The following is an 18,876-nucleotide window of genomic DNA, read 5'->3' as shown; positions in this document are numbered from 1 at the left end:
TCCACATGGCTGGGGAGGTCTCACAATCATGGCAGAAGGTGAATGAGGAGCAAAGTCACATATTACATGTCGGCAGGCAAGACAGCATATGCAGGCGAACTCCCTTTTATAAAAACCAACAGATCTCATGAGACTTATTCACTATCACGAGAACAGCACAGAACCTGCCTCCATGATTCAATTACCTCTCACTGAGCTCCTCCCATACATGCGGGGATTATGGGAGCTACAATTCATAATGAGATTTGGGTGGGGACACAGCCAAGCCATATCATGTGAGTCAATTACACCTCTTTATAAATTACCCAGTCTCAGGTAGTTCTTTATAGCAGTGTGAAAATGGACTAATACATTATGCTATGAAAAACAATGAGACAAATCTATATATACAGCCAAGACATATTAAGTGACAAAAAAATCAAGTTCCAGAACATAAGAGCTTCCTATTACTCATGTAGAGGTAGACAAGAAGCTATTTATTTATTTCTACATACTCCACATATATATACAAACATGTTTATAAACATATATAAAAGTGGTGCTGAAAAATGGACAGGAAAACTGATAATCATTTGTAGGAAACACTCAGACTAGTGAAGGAGGTAGAGAAAAGCACGCGAATGTATTCATATTCTCCAGCACTCCAGGAATATTTACACATGCACAGCAAAGTTGAGTGAAACCTAAAAGTGAACACTCATAAACCCATTAAGATTCTACAATTAACATTTTACTGTATTTATCTCATTTTTAAGATCATTTCAAGTTGCAAACATCAAAGAACAATTCGGCATGTGTGTTAACCAGAATTGAAAAAAAATGCATATTCAGTGAAATACACAAATCTCCAATATAGCACTTAATGAGTTTTGACAAATGTATTCACTTATGGTCCAAAGCCCTATTCAAGACATAGAACATTTTTCATCACTCTGAAAGTTCCCTCATGTCCCTTCTTAGTCATTTTCCCTGCCCACTGCCCTAAAGGCAACCACCATTCTGGGTTTTTCTTTCCAGCATAGCTAAGAGTTGCTTATTTTAGAATTTCACATAAATAAAACCATATAGTATGTCCTCTCTTTGGTTAGGCTTTCTTTCCCAGACTGTGAGATTCATCATGTTTTGTACATCTATAGTTCATTCCTTTTTACCACTGAGTAGTATTCCATTGTATAGACATGCAAGTTTATCTACTACCTAGCCGAGAAACCTGAACTGTTCCCAGTTTGGAACTATTATGAATAGGGCTACTGTGAATATTCTTGTACAAGGGTATTTTGTGAACATATGTTTTCATTTGTCTTGGATAAACACACCTAAGAGTAGGACTGCTGGTTAAGGGGTTGGTATATATTTACCTTTATAAGAAACTGCCAGACCTTTATGGACATGCCACATACTACCTTTTAAAAAGCATCTGCACACTTAACAGGGGCTTTTTTTTTTTTTTAACCTAGGAAGAAGCTGAGGATGATGTTGGACTTACTGATTATTCACATCTGTACTGTAAAAAAAAAAAAAAATCAAAAAAAGTTGTTATTTTCATTATATGAAAAGAACAAAGCCAAGAGTCTACATTCCATTTAAGACCAGTTTAGATTTCTTGAGTCAGAGTACACTGACCACTCACCAACTCTAACTTCTAAAGCAAACCATGACTGCTGCTGTTTTTGTAAATAAAATGCTGGCCAGGCCCATCAGTTTACATATTGTCTATGGGCAATTTCAAGCTACAGTAGTGGAGTTAAGTAGTTGCACCAGACACCATGTGGCTGGCAAAGCCTAAAATAACATGTGGTCCTTTGAAGCCTGCTGCCTCCTATTCCAAAACGTTTAAATAGGTAGGCTTAGCTTGCAATTTCAAAGTCACATTTGAAACTATCTCATATAACTTTTTTTCTTTTTTTTTTTTGAAGTAGGGTCTCACTCGGGTCACCCAGGCTGGAATGCAGTGGCACAATCATGGCTCACTGCAGCCTCGACCTCCCAGGCTCAAGTGATTGTCCAGCCTCAACCTCCTGAGTAGCTAGGACTACAGATGTGCGCTATCACAGCCAACTAATTTTTTAAAAATTATTTTTTGTAGAGATGGGGTCTCCCTATGTCATCCAGGCTGGTCTTGAATTCCTGGCCTAAAGTCCTCCCATCTTGGCCTCCCAAAGTGCTAGGCTTAAAGGCATGAGCCATCATGCCTGGCTGAACTTTTTTCTTTTATAGTGGAAACAAAGCTAAGAGATTTTGAGTTATCTAAGCTTTGACAGAGAGGTGGAACTAGAATTTAGGCCTATCTGGTCATCTTTTCAGTATAATGGTATACTTCTAAGATGCATCAAGTAAAAATATATAAGCCTACCACTTCACTTTTTATTATGATTCCCTATCTGAAAACTTCAAAAATCAATTAGAAATTTAGTAGAGCAGAGTCACTGTGAGCTAGGTAACAGAATCATGCCTTTACATACAGATACAAAATTCTAGATGTTATAGGAAATAAGTGGTATTATTTCCACCTGAGCATATCAGAGAAGGTTTATGGCAGAGCCAGCACTGAAGCTAGGTCTGTGAAGTAGGGAAGAATTCATGTGCAGAGAACGAGGAGATTGGGGAAGAAACAGACAGGGGTTCCAGACCAAGGGTCTCAGATACATCCATGTGGCTACGACATAAGGTGTGTAATGGGGTGTAAGCAAGGTGGGAAATGAGGTTATTTAGGGTTGGAAACAGCTCCAAGCCCACATACAATAAACCTGGAATACCAGGCTGTCTGGAACTTACCTAAACTTTCTGGAAGCAGTGGGAACCCAAACACGGTTTTGGGGTATAGAGAATAACATGATCAAAGCTGCAGCCTTAGAAATAACCTGATAGCAGGTTACATTGCTTAAGTCACAATGATTCTCACTGACTCTTTGGATCTTATTGGTGATGCATCAGTAGTTAGGAGCCCAATTTCCCCAGGGTCAGCAACACTACAGGGTGTGTGTGTGTTTAAGACAACAGATAAAAGTTGGAAAGCCAATGGTCTATTTGAAGCTGGAACAACTGTGAAAAAATTACAAAGATCTTCATCTGGTGCTTTAAGTTTTTAATCAGAGAGTTTACAAGAAAAGGCACTACCTGGCTGCGCATGGTGGCTCATGCCTGTAATCCCAGCACTTTGGGAGGCCAAGGTGGGTGGATCACCTGAGGTTAGAAGTTCGAGACCAGCCTGACCAATATGATGAAACCCCATCTCTACTAAAAATACAAAAATCAGCTGGGTGTGGTGGCATGCGTCTGTAATCCCAGCTACTCTGGAGGCCAAGACAAGAGACTTGCTTGAACCCAGGAGGCAGAGGTTGTAGTGAGCTGAGATTGCACCATTGCACTCTTGCACTCCAGTCTGGGCAACAAGAGTGAAATTCTGCCTCAAAAAAAAAAAAAAGAAAAGTCACTACCTGATCTTGATAAAATGAGGACAAGGTTGGTGGGAGTGTTAATGAAATTTGGAACAGGTGGCTAGGGTTATGAAGCTAGGAAAAATGAGCTTCCCGGCTGTCCTCTGAGTGTGTGCTTTCACTTGATGGGGGTAAAGAGAAGATGGTAAATAGGTGAAAGAAAATTAATTCCTGAAATAATTGTAGTACTAGTAACGGGGGTATGGGCCACAAAGATTCAAGAGATTTGAGAGATGTTATTGAATAGGACCGGCACAATTTGGGTAAGTCTGGAGCCTAGATGACAAAAAGGACAGTGAAGCTGTTTTTTAAACTGCAAAAATAGGAGCAATACAAAACTTCTGTGGAGGAAGGGAAATAAGCTATTTACCAGATGATGTTATGGTATCAGAGTTAGAGAGTTAGTTAAGACATCCAAGTCTCACAATCTTAGATTTGTGGGATATGCAGAAAGCAACTGAGATCAAACAGGGGCCTGGAACCTGAGAGAGATTTCAACCAACAAGAAAAATCTGTGAATGATCTTTGCAGTTGTTATATGACATTGCCAGGAAAGAATAAGAGAAAACAAGGCCAAAGACAGCACCTGAGAAATACACATTGAATTAGGACCTAAAGGGACAGAGTAAGATATATATGTATATACACATCTCTTTGAGTTTCACATTTTTTCTGCCTGCTTTATATTCGCTGGCAGCTGATTAGGTGGTGCCCACCCAATTAAGGGTGGGCCTGCCTTTCACAGCCCATTGACTCAAATGTTAATCTCCTTTGGCAACACCCTCACAGACATACTCAGGATCAATACTTTCTATCCTGCAATCCAGTCAAGTTGACACTCAATAATATTAACCATCACATACATTTAGAAGACAGGAAGAGCAAACAGGAAGGAACTAGGAAAGGAATGGCTAGAGAGCTAGGGAGTGGGAGCAGGAGTATGTAAGGCGCCACTTTTTATGAGCCAGATACTGCCAACACACGCTACAACCAAAAGAAAAGCACCCCAGGCCTTGCGGGAAGGTCAGTTCCAAAGTCATATCTTACCCATGGCACCAGCAAAATCCTGAGAAGGCACAAATAAGAGTCAGCTCCACAAATGACTCAGTTACAAAGTTTAAACATGTATGTGATAGGTTAGTACATTAAAAAAAATTTTCATTAATATTATTAGTAATAGCACCCCCTAAGAGAAGAAGGGCACTATTAAGTAAACCCACATTAAATTGAGAGCAGGTAAGTTAAAAGAAAAAAAGACTTGAGGGTTCCATAAAAGCAGTATAAGAAGCTGAAAAGAGCAATAAAGCAGGAAGGAAACCTAAATAAAAGCCCTGGTTCTGTCATTTATGATCAGATGCATGATCCAGGCATGCCACAAACCCAGCTGAGTCTCCAATGAGAAAGTTAAGTGGAATAATCGCTAAGTTTCTTTTGAACACTGAACTTCCACGAAAACCCATCAGTACTCAAAGAAAAAGGAAAATGCTCAAGGGGTATGATTATACTATGGTACGCCAATACTGTCAAACACTGTGAAGATGTTAAAAACAATGCTGCAGAAGACTAACTTCATGGAAACATTCTTAGTGTTGTTCAATCATTCGACCAGTTTGTACTACATTCCTAGTAAGTGCTAGGACAGGCTAGGGGTTACAGAATCAAAGAGGAATAAGACATGAGTAAGAAGATTATAGTCTAGTAAACAGGCAAAAACAATATATAAAGTTATAAATGCTATGATAGAAAAAGAAAAAGCTGTCTTTTATTTATTTATTTGGGTCTTTTTTGTTTTTTTTTTTTTTAAAAAAGATAGGTCCTAACTCTGCCACCCAGGCTGGAATGCAGTGGCACAATTACAGTTCATTGCACCTCGACCTCCTGGACTCGGGTGATCCTCCCACCTCAGCTTCATGAGTAGCTATGAGTACAGGTCATTGCTAAGGTCTGATTGCAAAAGTTCACTATGCCATCACACTTGGCGAATTTTTTTGTATTTTTAGTAGTAATAGGGTTTCACCACGTTGCCCAGGCTGATTTCAAACTCCTGGCCACGAGCCATCAGCCCACCTCGGCTTTCCAAAGTGCTGGGATTACAGGCAAGAGCCACTGCACCTGGGCTTAATGCAGAGGAGTTCGAAGATGTTTTCCAGAGATGAGACTATCAAAGCCGACATCTGAGTAGCCAGGCCAACATGGAACATGGGGATGAGAGGCCCAGAAGCTAGGAAACGGCCCAGAAAGGATAGGAAATAACTAGGTAGAATGGTATAGACAGAAGACAGAAAAGAAGTAAGCCACTGAGATTTTAAAGAGTTTGTATGTCATGCTAAGGAGCCCTTGAGAACACAGATTTACATGAAGTGATACCTATGAAACATCTAACTGTAGATTTCTGATAGGCAGGTGGTTATAATAACATTAAGAAGTCAGGCCAGGCGCATGGCTCACGCCTGTGATCCCAGCACTTTGAGAGGCCGAGGCAGATGATCACCTGAGGTTGGGAATTTGAGACCAGCCTGACCAACATGGAGAAACCCCGTCTCTACTAAAAATACAAAATTAGCCGAGTGTGGTGGTGCATGCCTGTAATTCCAGTTACTTGGGAGACTGAGGCAGGAGAATTGCTTCAACTGGGGAGGCGGAGGTTGTGGTGAGCAGAGATCGCGCCACTGTACTCCACTTGGACCAAGAGCACTTGGGCAACAAGAGGCAAAACTTCATCTAAGAAAGGAATATGATTACATATGCAGATTTGGGAGTCCCAACAAAGATAGTAACTAAGCCATCAGACTAGACAAATTCAACGGGAAGTATGTATGGTCACCACAAAGGTGACAAACAGAGCCAAGGACATCTCTAGCACATCAGCATTTAGGAAAAAGGCAGAGGAATAAAGACCATTCTCCTTAAAAGTTAAATAATAAGATCGAGTATGTAACTAAGCATTTTAAAACTTTATTTAGGTATATTTAAAATTTATTTACACATAGGAAAAAGACATAAAATGTTAACAGTGGTTATATTCAGTGGTTAAAGATTACAGGTGACTTTACTTCACCTGTAAAGATGAATGAATGTAAAATTAGAAAACAGTAAATTTATCTTTCAAGGTTAAATGAATGTTTTCTCCTATTTCACAATCAGTGTTAAATTATTGGCCCTTAATCAAATGATGATAAAATCATGGAAAAGTTGTTACTATAGATAGGAGGGCTTTTAAGATTTCTTCTAATACAACTAGCTTAATTGTATAGACATAAATCCAAAAGTAAATTTCAAAGAAATAAAATTACTTCAGGGGTGGGGAGAGGTTGTTCTTTAATAATTTTAAAGCACACGTACTACCATAATTACAATGGTATTGTAACACAACACATAAACTTTCCCTTTCTCTCCCTCCCACCACAGGACTACTTCCTGGACAATCCAGGAAGTACTTTCTCCTGCTAGATGACGGCTCAGTACCTGCCCTGCTCTTCTGCTGCTGTCACCACATGTACCACTGGCCTGCATTTATAGCCTGCACGCAGGGTAAGGCAAGTCCTGTTACTTTCCCAGTGAGGTATATTTTTGTAAAGTTTGTAAAGCTCTATTTATGCCTAGTGTTCCATTATTGGAACGCTAAGCATGTGGGAGTTATACCCTACTGCTCAAGGTCATTGCCAAGGTCTGATTGCAAAAATTCAAAAAATTCCAACCTCCAGCATAAATGGGTTAATGGCACACTCCACAGGACAAAGAACACCATCTTACAACAACTATGTGACATTGGAAAATAAACACATCTGCTTTCTCCCCTACTGTCAGACGCCCCAGATGGGATGAAGTCTGATCTCCAAAGCAGAGCAATTACTGAGCCATGACCTAGAAGTGACTGAGAAAAGAAAAAATGGCACTTCATGGACCTATAGTAAAAGAAAAGACACACAAACAAAATATAGGTGCCAAATTTTGGTCGAAAATTCTGACTAGGATTGGAAATCAGTGACTTTAAGTTAAAGTTTAAAGTTGACATTAATAAATTTACTGACAGACCACCTCAATAAAGATAATGAACCCCAAAGAAGCCCACAAGTAGATGTCATTAAATGACAACACATCATGACATAGTTGGTTTTTCTTTATTTTTGTTTTGTTTTTTTTGAGACAGTCTTACTCTTGTTGCCCAGGCTGGAGTGCAGTAGTGCAATGTCAGCTCACTGCAACCTCCACCTCCTGGGTTCATGCGATTCTCCTGCCTCACCTTCCTGAGTAGCTGGGATTACAGGTACCCACTACCATACCCAGCTAATTTTTGTACTTTTATTAGAGATGGAGTTTCACCATGTTGGCCAGGCTGGTCTTAAACTCCTGACCTCAGGTGATCCGCCTGCCTCAGCCTCCCAAAGTGCTGGGATTACAGGCGTGGGCCACTGTGTCTGGCCTTGTTTTTTGTTTTTGTTTTAAAAGCTCTGGCCTTGGAGTCTGAAGGCCCAAGGATTCTATCACTAACTCACCGAGTGAATTTTGGCAAATCAGATGACCCATAGGTTTAATTTTGCCACTTATGAAATGAGGGCACTGGGCTAGATTACTGGCTTTCAAGAGTTTTTGGACTATGAGCCAAAGTAACAAATACAGGCTACATTGGGGTATCTGTATCTGCAAAACACACAAAAATTTCATGAAACAATACTTTTTTTTTTTTTAGATAGAAAAACCTATTAGGTAAAATAAACATATGTTTACTATTCGATTTCATCATTAAATAAATGTTAATGGCAACACAGAGCCCACAACTAGTAGTTTCAATAACACTAGAGGATCTCTAAGCTTCATTAATTTTACTCTAATTGTATTCAATCACTTAAGTTATTTAATATTTTGCAACATCAGCCACTAGGTGCTCAATTTTCTTTGTCCTGTGTTTTCATAAATGGCAATTATTTGTTACTGATGTATACTTACTTTTCAGCTTGAAAACCAGTGCTAGGTACACTTGGATCACCCAACTAGTTGACATGTGAGGTTATTGTGAAAATCACATGAGGTAACTTAAGTGTTTCAAAATGTTTATGCACACATAAGTTACCTCATGTGATTTAGCCAAATACACAATAAAACAGCCACTCAAAATCTTTACGTAGCTGTTTTAAATATTTAAGACAATGCAATGTAACATGCATTATTTTTTCACTTTCTCCGAAAAGTAAACAGCAAAACTACTTTTAAATATGTGTACTTTTTAACATATCCAATGCACTTGGAGAGGAACCTCATGTCAAAATGAGACAAACATACCAAAGACTTAAACGTATAAAATAAAACCGGGGTACATTTTAAATGCATGACAAAATCCTGGGGGTAGACACACCAGGAGTCCTAGCAACTTTACAAGGTCAAAAAAGACATGATATTTTTTTCTTCTACCACCTACCTACAACAAATACATATTTTTTTCCTCCCACCACCTACATAAAATTTGATTTAAAAAAAAAAAGTCAAAAAGACAACCAGAAAAAAAATTTACAAAATGAAAGAAGGCTGTCTTTAAAAAAAAAAAAAAGCTGTTACCAAAAAATGTAAGGTGTTTTTTTTTTTGATGGAGTCTTCTTTGTCACCCAGACTGGAGTACAGTGGTGTGATCTCGGCTGACTGTAACCTCCACCTTCTGGGTTCATGCAATTCTCCTGCTTCAGTCTCCTGAGTAGCTGGGATTCCAGGTATGTGTCACCACGCCCTGCTAATTTTTTTTTTGTATTTTTAGTAGAGACGAGGTTTCACCATGTTGGCCAGGCTGGTCTTGAACTCCTGACCTCAAGTGATCCACCCACCTCAGCCTCCCAAAGTGCTGGGATTACAGACGTGAGCCAGTGCCCTCTGCCCAAAAAAATGCAAGGTTTTTTTTTTGGGATGGAGTCTCACTCTGTTGCCAGGCTGGAGTGCAATGGTGTGATCTCACCTCACTGCAACCTCCAACTCCCTGGCTCAAGTGATTCTCCTGCCTCAGCCTCAGCCTCCCAAGTAGCTGAGATTCAGGCATGTGCCACCACACCCAGCTAATTTTTGTATTTTCAGTAGAGACAGCGTTTCACCATGTTGCCCAGGATGGTCTTGATCTCCTGACCTCGTGATCCACCCGTCTCGGCCTCTCAAAGTGCTAGGATTACAGGCGTGAGCCACCGTGACCAGCCCAAATGTAAGGTTTTAAAAGAGATAACACAGGTTAAAATAGCCTCAGCGCTGATGAAGGTATGAGACACCACTATACACTGTTGGGAGTAGAAACTGTTAGAAACTTCCTGGAAGGAGCGCGAAAACAGGTTTTCAAAATGTAAAAAGTACATATGAATAGCCTGGAAATCCCATCAGTACAAATATCTACCAAAGAAATAAATTTGTGAAAATGTATGTGAAAAGGGTGACTATATAGAGACCCGTCTCTTAAAAAAAAAGAAAAAAAAGATCTTTATTAACATGGAAAGAGGCCCACAATATACTCAGATTGTAAAACAACACTATGATCTTTTTGTTTAAAAAAAAAAAAAGAAAAAAAAGCAAATCTTACACAATTCAGTAAGATATATACCAGAATGTGAACAGTATCTCTGAGGTATGATGAGATCCAGCAGTTAGCCCATACAGTCCCTTCAAGAGAATTAGAAAAAGGCACCTCTCCTGGCAGACATATATATCCCCAGAGGCACAGAGCTCTCCAAACTGATCTTGCCTTTGCAAGAACTAGAAGGTGCTCCAGGCAGACCCAACCATGCTCTGGGGTACACAGCCTGGCAAGCTGAATATGTATTTCCACCTTCTCTCACAACTCCCTCACCTATCCTTAGAGGGATACCCTTACACTGGGACAAGATTATGGTTAATTTTCACCTATTTATGCCATTCTTCATTGGCTTACTATTATTACAATAAACAAGAAATTTACTATTCACTGATAAGAGTAATACTTATCGATTTTTAAGAGGATTGGCTTAATCCTTCCAAAATGAATCCCAACTTCACTCCTACTACTTTTACAGCCCTGACACATTGCCCTATACTTATTTGTGCACATGTTATCTATTTAAATGCATAAACCCAATAAAATCAAATCTCTGCCCTAGGTCATATAATACAAAGGTTGAAGAGCACTATTTGCAGTGAGAAATGTCATTCTAACACAAAGTGGAGTTACTCCGTTCTGGAAATGGGGAAGGGAGAAAGGGAGGAAGGTAGCCTATCAAAATTAATCCCTCTCCACCACTCAAAAATGTCTTCAGCAAAAACTCAGTACACTCTAGAAACAAGCGATTAAGCTTTTTAATTGTTCATCTTTTATTCACATGTAAGTCTGGAAGCACGATTTATTTCATCACACTAGTGGGTTCCCAAAAGAAGACAGCAATTTAAATAAAAATCATGAGTGATTACCATGCAGTTAGGCAAGGCATCTGTAAAATAATACAACCGCTGGACTAGGATTAAAGGAGAACTGGGTTCTTTTCCTGGCTTTGTGGAATATGTAATTTTACACAAGGCAAAAATCACAACCTCTCTGGGTCTCATTTTTCTCATCTCTAAGGTGGGGGCTGGGCTAAAAATCCTCCAAGGCCCCTTTCAGCTTGTGATAAGACTTCAAGTCGCCTTTTCACCCTGAAGGAGTCCATTTCAGTCCGCAGCAAGTGTATTTTCCAAGCCCTAGCTAATTTCTCCATGCTTCTCCTAAATATCTTGTGCCCAAATAGTTCTAAGCTCTCGAGATTGAATCCCAGTCAGAAAGAAATGGTCTTTCAAGACCCACTAACAAAGTATGTTTCAAAGGGATTTAAAAAGGTAAAATTAATTTACTTAAGTATAAGGGGGGGAAGCTCTAGCCTGTATTCAGAGATTGATACAATTTTAGGGAAAAAAAAGGCATCCTAAAGCAGCTCTACATGGTAGATGGTTTAAATAGTTTAAAACAAAGAGCTCACACATAGAAAAAAAAAGCTGCTAACATACAACCATCACTCTCCTGTTTTGAAGGCACAGAAAAAAAAATTGTGTTGTTCAGACAGGATTTACTTTCCCCAAAGAAGCAAATTTGTAAGGAAGAAAACCTCTGTAATTAAAAAGGAATCCGGGAGGAACCGACCTTTTTAAGGGCCTTTTCACTGTCCAAATTCAAGTGCATTTTCTTGTACAATGTACTTCTGTGATTAACTCACCGATACACGTTTAAGCAACCCACACCCACACTTAACACTCAGCCTCACTCTTCCGACCGGTCGGGGTGGCAGCGTGGACTAGTCACAAGATAGCGGCGGGAGTGGAAATTTCCTCTCCCCTGCAGTGGGGCAGGGTCTGGTTTCTACGAACCACTCAGCGGGCCGGGCGCCTCCGCCAGGGCCTCTCTGGCCGGAGCGCTCCGTACAAAGGAGGCCGGGGAGCTTGGCTCCCGAACGTTCGGGGCCGGGCCCCAGGCAGGGGTCCCCGGCTTCCGGCACCGCGCCGGGCTGAAGGCCCGGGCAGCACGTGCGCCCCACTCCCGGCTAGGAGGGAGGTACCGGCCCGGCGGGCCGCGCTGCCTCGGTAGCGAGCGGTGGCCAGTCCCGCTGGCCCGGCGAGCAATGAATGGGGCCGCGCTGCACCGCTGCCGCCCGGGTTAGGATCGGGCGGTCTGGGGCCCCGGCGCGGGGAGCCGCCTCCCGCCTTTCCGTTCCCACCCAACCCCGCCCGGCATCCCCCGGACCGCGGCCGGCCCCGGACGCCCAGCTGCCGCCCGCTCACCCCAGCTCTTGGCGGTGCGCCCCAGGAACTCTCCGGTGGTCGGGTTGTAGATGAAGAGCTTCCACTCGGCCAGGAACTGGTTGAGGGACTTCTTCTCGTTCTTCGTCATGGTGTGCGCGCGGACGGCTGGGGTAGCGGCGGCCGCGGGGATGGAGGCGGCGAGGGCAGCGGAGGCGCGTCCCAGCTCCGGCGGCGCAGCCCGGCGACGGCAGGGGAGGGTGGGACAGCCGAGAACACCTCCTCGTTAAAGGGAGTACTCAGGCCGACTGCGCCGCGCCGCGCCGGGCGGCCGTTTGGGCCGCGGCAGCCTGACGTCTCAGCCCGTCGCAGCCAATCACCACGCTGCTCGGTCCGCGCCGCCGCCGCCTCCCGCCCGCGGTCGGGGCGCTGCCTAAGGCGGCGAGGATGCCCCGCCCAGCCCCGGCCCGGCCCGGCCCCGCCCCGCAGTAGCCTCGGGGGCTCCCTCAGCCCGGGTCAGAGGAAGCGAGAAGTGCGTCTAAAAATCCGAAGGTTTAGTCGCACGCAAATTTGTAATAATAGCAAAAGGCGGGCGTCCCCGCGCCGCAGGTTGTTCAGGAGGAGGACTGGGTTTCCCGGGCGTTCCCGGGCGCCGGGGCGCTGAGGAGATGCTATCCGCGGCGGGGAGGCGCAGGGAGCACAGAAACGACTCCAGTCGGCCCGCGGCGTCCTCTCGGGGGAACTTAACCGTCCCCTCCCGAACCTGCCTCCCCGACGTCCCCAGGCGCTCTCTGGGCTCTGTGCCGTTCCTACAGGACGCTCTCTGGGCTCTGTGCCGTTCCTACAGGACGCTCTCTGGGGTCTGTACCGTTCCTACAGGACGCTCTGCGGGGGATCGCGCGGGGCTCCCACAGTGTACCCTGTGCACTGCTGTTCCGAGAACTTCTTCGCTTGGCCCGTTTTAAGGATTCAACCCAGAGCCTCGGATCAATGGGAATTCCATTCTAAATAAGCCAGGGAATGGAGTATAATTTTTCTCCGGATTCAGTTGACTTTATCAATGAAATCTATATACGTGCTTTCCCAAGGCTCCCGGCAACTGAAAACTCCTAGCTCTTGCCCAGACGCTCCTATTCTTAACCCACAGGAAATGGACACTCGTGGAGGGTCCACGCCTGTGTAGTGTCGCCGGCTTTTCATCGTTTCCCCTGTAGAGATCGCGGCCCTTGGGCGGAGCTGAGGGTGCGGGAAGCGCTTTTCTCCGCGAGATGGAGCTGACGAGTACGGGGCCCTCAGATTCCAGCGACAGGTTAAAAGACTTAATAGGAGTTTGCACAGAAGGTGCTGGTTTTTGTTGTTGTTGTTGTTTTCTTTATATTGTTTTGTTTTGTTTTTAGAAAAAAGAAAAGAAGCGCTGCCTCCGTTTTATTAGCAAATAAAAATTATGAAGAAATGTAACAGCCATCTTATTATTTGGAATGATGAATTATAATGGTCGGGAAGTTTAAACAGCCTGCAAATGAATAAATTTTCCCTTTTCCTCACTTTTCTTACTAAAGTAAGCAATGATGAATTATACCTTCCACAAATGGAAAAGTGGTAAAATATATTCCTGTAAAGTGCTTTTTTCACGATTATACAAGCTAAACTTATCACTGTGACATTGAAAAGAACCAAAATCCATTTACGTTTTCAGCTAATGACACCAAAAGATTTGTATTAGCATTTTGGAGAGTTTGGCATGAAGTCAGTATTGGAAATAGCAAAGCACCATGCAAGCAGACTGGAATGTACTTCTTTAAATTATAGGCAAGATTGAAAGAACTAAAGAATGGAAGTAGTTAACTATTTTCATCTCATTAAAAATATAACTACAGGTAGACGAGACATAAAATACTGGTAGAGTTGATAACAGGCTTTTTCATTTAGGTAAGATGGAAGATACTTAGAATGAAACAAAACCTGTTCGCTTCATTTACATTAAGTATATGCGTGTATGTGTGTGTGTGCGCTAATGATAAGCATGCTTTAATAACTAATTACCTGGCACACAAAACGTGGTAAACAAGAATATTATGAAGTAGTGTTTCAAAGAGATTGGCTGCTGTCAAGGATTTGTAGTTTGTATAAGTTTAATGGTCATTAATAATGACTTTCATACCTAGTGCTTTGTGGTTTTCCAATTAAGGATTTAAATACAAATATAATTCAGTAAGCAGTTTTGAAACCCATGACTAGTTCAGTATCATAACTAGATCCAACAGATTTTAGTTTGGTGAAATTTTTACATTCTACTCCAAAACATGGAAACTATTTGTTTCTCTGATATGTGGTAAGTTGAGCATTACCTGGAAGAGAAAATCCTGTATTTACTGGGAACCACCGGCCTACCAAGTATGAGTAGATGAAATATAAAATTTAAGCACAGTTACATTCTGTCAGTTTATTTTACTGTTTCTCCTTTGAAGGAGAAGTTACTTTGCTAAATAAAATACAGAATGCCCAGTTAAATTTAAGTCCAGATAGATGATGGATATTTTGTTGGTATATATTTCATGGAATATCTGGGACATAGTTCTCCCTGCCCAAATTATTCCTGTCTGTCTGAAATTCAAATTTAACTAGATATCTTGTTGTGTTTAGAGATGGAGTTTCAATCTTGTTGCCCAGGCTGGAGTGGAATGGCGCGATCTCGGCTCACTGCAACCTCCAGCTCCTGGGTTCAAGCGATTCTCCTGCCTCAGCCTCCTGAACTGGGATTACAATCGTGTGCCACCACAGTCAGCTAATTTTTGTATTATTAGTTGAGACAGGGTTTCAACATGTTGTCCAGGCTGGTCTCGAACCTGTGACCTCAGGTGATCCACTTGCCTTGGCCTCCCAAAGTGCTGGGATTACAGGCATGAGCCACTACACCTGGCCTATGTTGTGTTTTTATTTGCTAAATCTGACAGCCCTATTTGTAGAGGATACTTGGGATTTCCACAGTAATAATAATGATCTCTTATAAATGATTAACTCAGTCCCGGGCCCTGTACTACTTGCATAGTGTGATTTATTTCTCAGTCTTCACAAATACCCTAATGGGGAGGTACTGTTTCCTTAATTTTGTAAATGAGGGAATTATATTTACAAAATTGTAATTAATTTTGTAATTAATCATCTAATTACAATTACTGAAATTAGAAAAATTAACTCATCCATGGTTAAGAAGCCAGCAAATGACAGCCCCTGGATTCAGATACCCACCTCTCTTCCACCACCCAATACTATTAATACCTCCACAGTAGGCCAGGCATGGTGGCTCATGCCTGTAATCCCAGCACTTTGGCAGGCCAAGGTGGGCAGATCACAAGGTCAGGAGTTCAAGACCAGCCTGGCAAACATGGTGATAACCCCATCTCCACTAAAAATACAAAAATTAGTGGGGTGTGGTGGTGGGTGCCTGTAATCCCAGCTGAGAGGCTGAGGCAGAATTGCTTGAACCCGGAAGGCAAAGGTTGGTTGCAGTGAGCCAAGATTGCACCACTGCACTCCAGCCTGGGTGACAGAGAAAGGCTTTATCTCAAAGAAAAAAAAAAAAGAATGGCAGATTGTTGTGTTAATGAAGTTGGGTGTTTAAAAAAAAAAAAAAGAGAAGAGACTTTTTATTTTTTTGAGATAGGATCTTGCTCTGTTGCCCAGGCTAGAATGCAGTGGTGCAATCAGAGCTCACTGTAGTCTCCACCTCCTGTACTCAAGCGATCCTCCTGCTTCAGCCTCCTGAGTAGCTAGGACTACAGGCATGCCACTACATCTGGCTTTTTTTTATTTTGAGATGGAGTCTTGCTCTGTTGTCCAGGCTGGAGTGCAGTGGCACAATCTCGGCTCACCACAACCTCCACCTCCCAGGTTCAAGTGATTCTCCTGCTTCAGCTTCCCGAGTAGCTGGGATTACAGGCATGCAACCCCATGCCCAGCTGATTTTTTTATTTTTAGTAGAGATGAGGTTTCACTATGTTGGCTAGACTGGTCTCGAACTCCTGACCTCATGATCCACCTGCCTCAGCCTCCCAAAGTGCTGCGATTAAGGTGTGAGCCACTGTGCCCAGCCACATCTGGCTAATTTTTATTTTATTTTTGTAGGGATGGGGATCTCACTATGTTGCCCAGGCTGGTCTTAAACTTCTGGCTTCACTTCAAGCAATCCTCTTGACTTGACCTTCTGAAATACAGAATTACAGGTGTGAACCACTGTGCCTGGCCAAAAAGAAGCTTTTTATCTGAGGAAGTCTAGCCCCTTTAAATTATCAGGCCCAGAGAGGCATTGAAATTAAACACATGGAATGAAACTCCTTGAACTAAATCAGATTTATCTCTTGAAGCTACTTCATTTCTGTAAACCAATGAATTCCTGATGAAAAACTTTTGCAATTGTCCCCTTCTCCTGATTCATCCTATTTTCTTTAAAAACTTGAGTCTCTCCTTTGTTCCCTGGAGCACTTGACAAGACAATCTGGGCTGTGCTTCTCAACCTTGGCCTAAATAAACTCTCTATATTAATTTTGCCTAAGCTTCTTTCTTTCAGGTTGACAGGTGATGGGCATGTGAGGTTCATTATACTTTGTTTGCTTTGTATATGCTTGGAAAAAACCACATTTTTGTGGTTCTTTTATTTGAAAAATAACCAAGAGAGGTATAAATTTGGCTGGGCGTGGTGGCACATGCCTGTAATCCCAGCTACTTGAGAGGCTGAAGCACAAGAATCACTTGAACCCAGGAGGCAGAGGTTGCAGTGAGATGAGAGCGAGACTCAGTCTCAAAAATAAAAAGAGGGTATAAATTGAACACTTTTAAAAGGAGTTATTTTAAAAAGCTGACCTCATAGGAAACAGATAATTCTGGGAACATAAGAGAATTTTTCTTGTATTCTAAACAGTGACCACAGGAAAATTTAAGAAGCTATTTTATCCATAAGTTGATTATATCTATGTAATCAACATATATATGTGTGTATGTATATATCTATAAACACACTCATGTGTATATATGTATATGAGGATCAATCAGTGACAAGAAAGTTATTGGAAATTAAAAATATAATTGCTATAATTAAAAAATCAATGTCAGGACTGAAAGGAAAGGTCAGTGGAATCTCCCAAAGCATAAAGCAGAAACACAAAAGGAAATAAAAATATTTTTAGAAGTCCAAACACATACAGTGTTAATCCAGGAAGGATGCTATTCAACTAATAGTTCCTGGATTGACACTACATGTGTTTTCAGAAGAAAGACAAGAAAATTCGGGGTAGAATATGATGAAAGAAATAATAGGAGAAAATTCCCTAGAGATAAGGAAAGGACAGGAGTCTTCAGACTGAAAGAGTGTACTGGTGCCAGGCATAAGAAATAAAAATAGACCTATACTTAACCATAACCTTTTGATTTTATAGTACAGAAAATACTAATAGAAGATCCTGAAAGCTTCCAGAGAACAAACAACAGGCCAACAATGACAGAACAATCTGATCAGCACCAGTTTTCCTGTGACACTCAGGGCCAGAAGACAGTGGAGTGTCGCCTTTAGAGGAATAAGGCTCGGAATACCATACCCAGCTAAGCTGCCACACATATTCAGACATGTCAGAACTCAGAGAGCCTGAGTCTCATAAAGTTTTTCCGAAAAAAAATCAATTAAGAGTGGACCAGTAAAAAGGCAAAAGAGGCTGGGCACGGTGGCTCACACCTGTAATCCCAGCACTTTGGGAGGCCAAGGCGGGCGGATCAGAAGTCAGGAGTTTGAGACCAGCCTGCTAATAGGGTGAAACCCTATCTCTACTAAAAATACAAAAATATGCCAGGTGTGGTGGCGTGTGCCTGTAGTTCCTACTCAGAGGCTGAGGCAGAAGAATTGCTTGAACTCAGGAGGCAGAGGTTGTAGTGAGCCGAGATCGCACCACTGCACTCCATCCTGGGCAACAGACTGAGACTCCATCTCAAAAAAAAAAAAAAAAAAAAAAGGCAAAGGAATCCAAGAATGAGAAAAACTTGGGATCCAAGAAAAACTAGTCCTAACCCAGGACTGCAATGTTGGGCAGGCCTAGAATGACAGCTGTCTGGCAGGCCAAGTGAGCAACTGGTTTCCAACAGAGAAGAATGCCTGCAAGTAGAAAGTGGAGCCCATGCCACGGAGTGTAGGATTAAGAACCTGGATAAATTTAGTCCTGTGGTGAAGGCATGTGCTTCTTTTGTTAAGAAGCAAAATGAAAAGCAATTAAAAACAGCAGAAAACTGTGTTCCAAATAGAAAGCACACTAACTGAGTTTGTGAAGATCTAATATTCAGTCCTGATGTTTGGTACATCCTCTTTCTAGTGGCATAGATTAGTGATAGAGATTTACCTTTTCTAACTGATGCACTTTGTTCTGCCGTGAATCCTAATAACATAATCAAAACAATATAATTGCAGTTTATTGACTTTCGATACTTAGGATCAGCAGAATGACCAGTCCTAGAGCAAAATGTCCATGTTGCAAACTCTGACAATATAAAAGTAATGGTGGAGCTGACAGAAGGCCGGAGGTCTATGGAGAAGAGAGAGTTGAAGAAAGATGTGGAAATGTTCATTTCTTTATCATACATAATAGGGATTTTAGAGATCCTGTTTAAAGATGGTGGGCCAGGCGTGGTGGCTCATGCCTCTCTAATCCCAGCACTTTGGGAGGCCAAGGCAGGTGGATCACTTTAGGCCAGGAGT

The 18,876-nt window shown here is 42.1% G+C and overlaps 1 protein-coding gene across 1 annotated transcript in view; it reads right to left on the bottom strand.

Annotated features, from left to right (window-relative positions):
* Positions 1-12,450, bottom strand: part of ATP1B3 (ATPase Na+/K+ transporting subunit beta 3) — a 51,795-nt gene extending 39,345 nt beyond the window's left edge. Inside the window, exon 1 of the mRNA XM_012437040.3 lies at positions 12,183-12,450. Coding sequence (XP_012292463.1) covers positions 12,183-12,291 — 109 coding nt within the window. The 5' untranslated portion in view covers positions 12,292-12,450. The remainder of the gene's footprint in view (positions 1-12,182) is intronic.
* Positions 12,451-18,876: the final 6,426 nt, after the last annotated feature.

This window comes from Aotus nancymaae, unplaced genomic scaffold (assembly GCF_030222135.1).
Source record: "Aotus nancymaae isolate 86718 unplaced genomic scaffold, 86718_ANA_hifiasm-v0.15.2.pri h1tg000019l, whole genome shotgun sequence".
NCBI lineage: Eukaryota > Metazoa > Chordata > Mammalia > Primates > Aotidae > Aotus > Aotus nancymaae.
The sequence above is the reverse complement of the archived record's forward strand: the minus strand, read 5'-3'. Positions and strand labels throughout refer to the sequence as shown.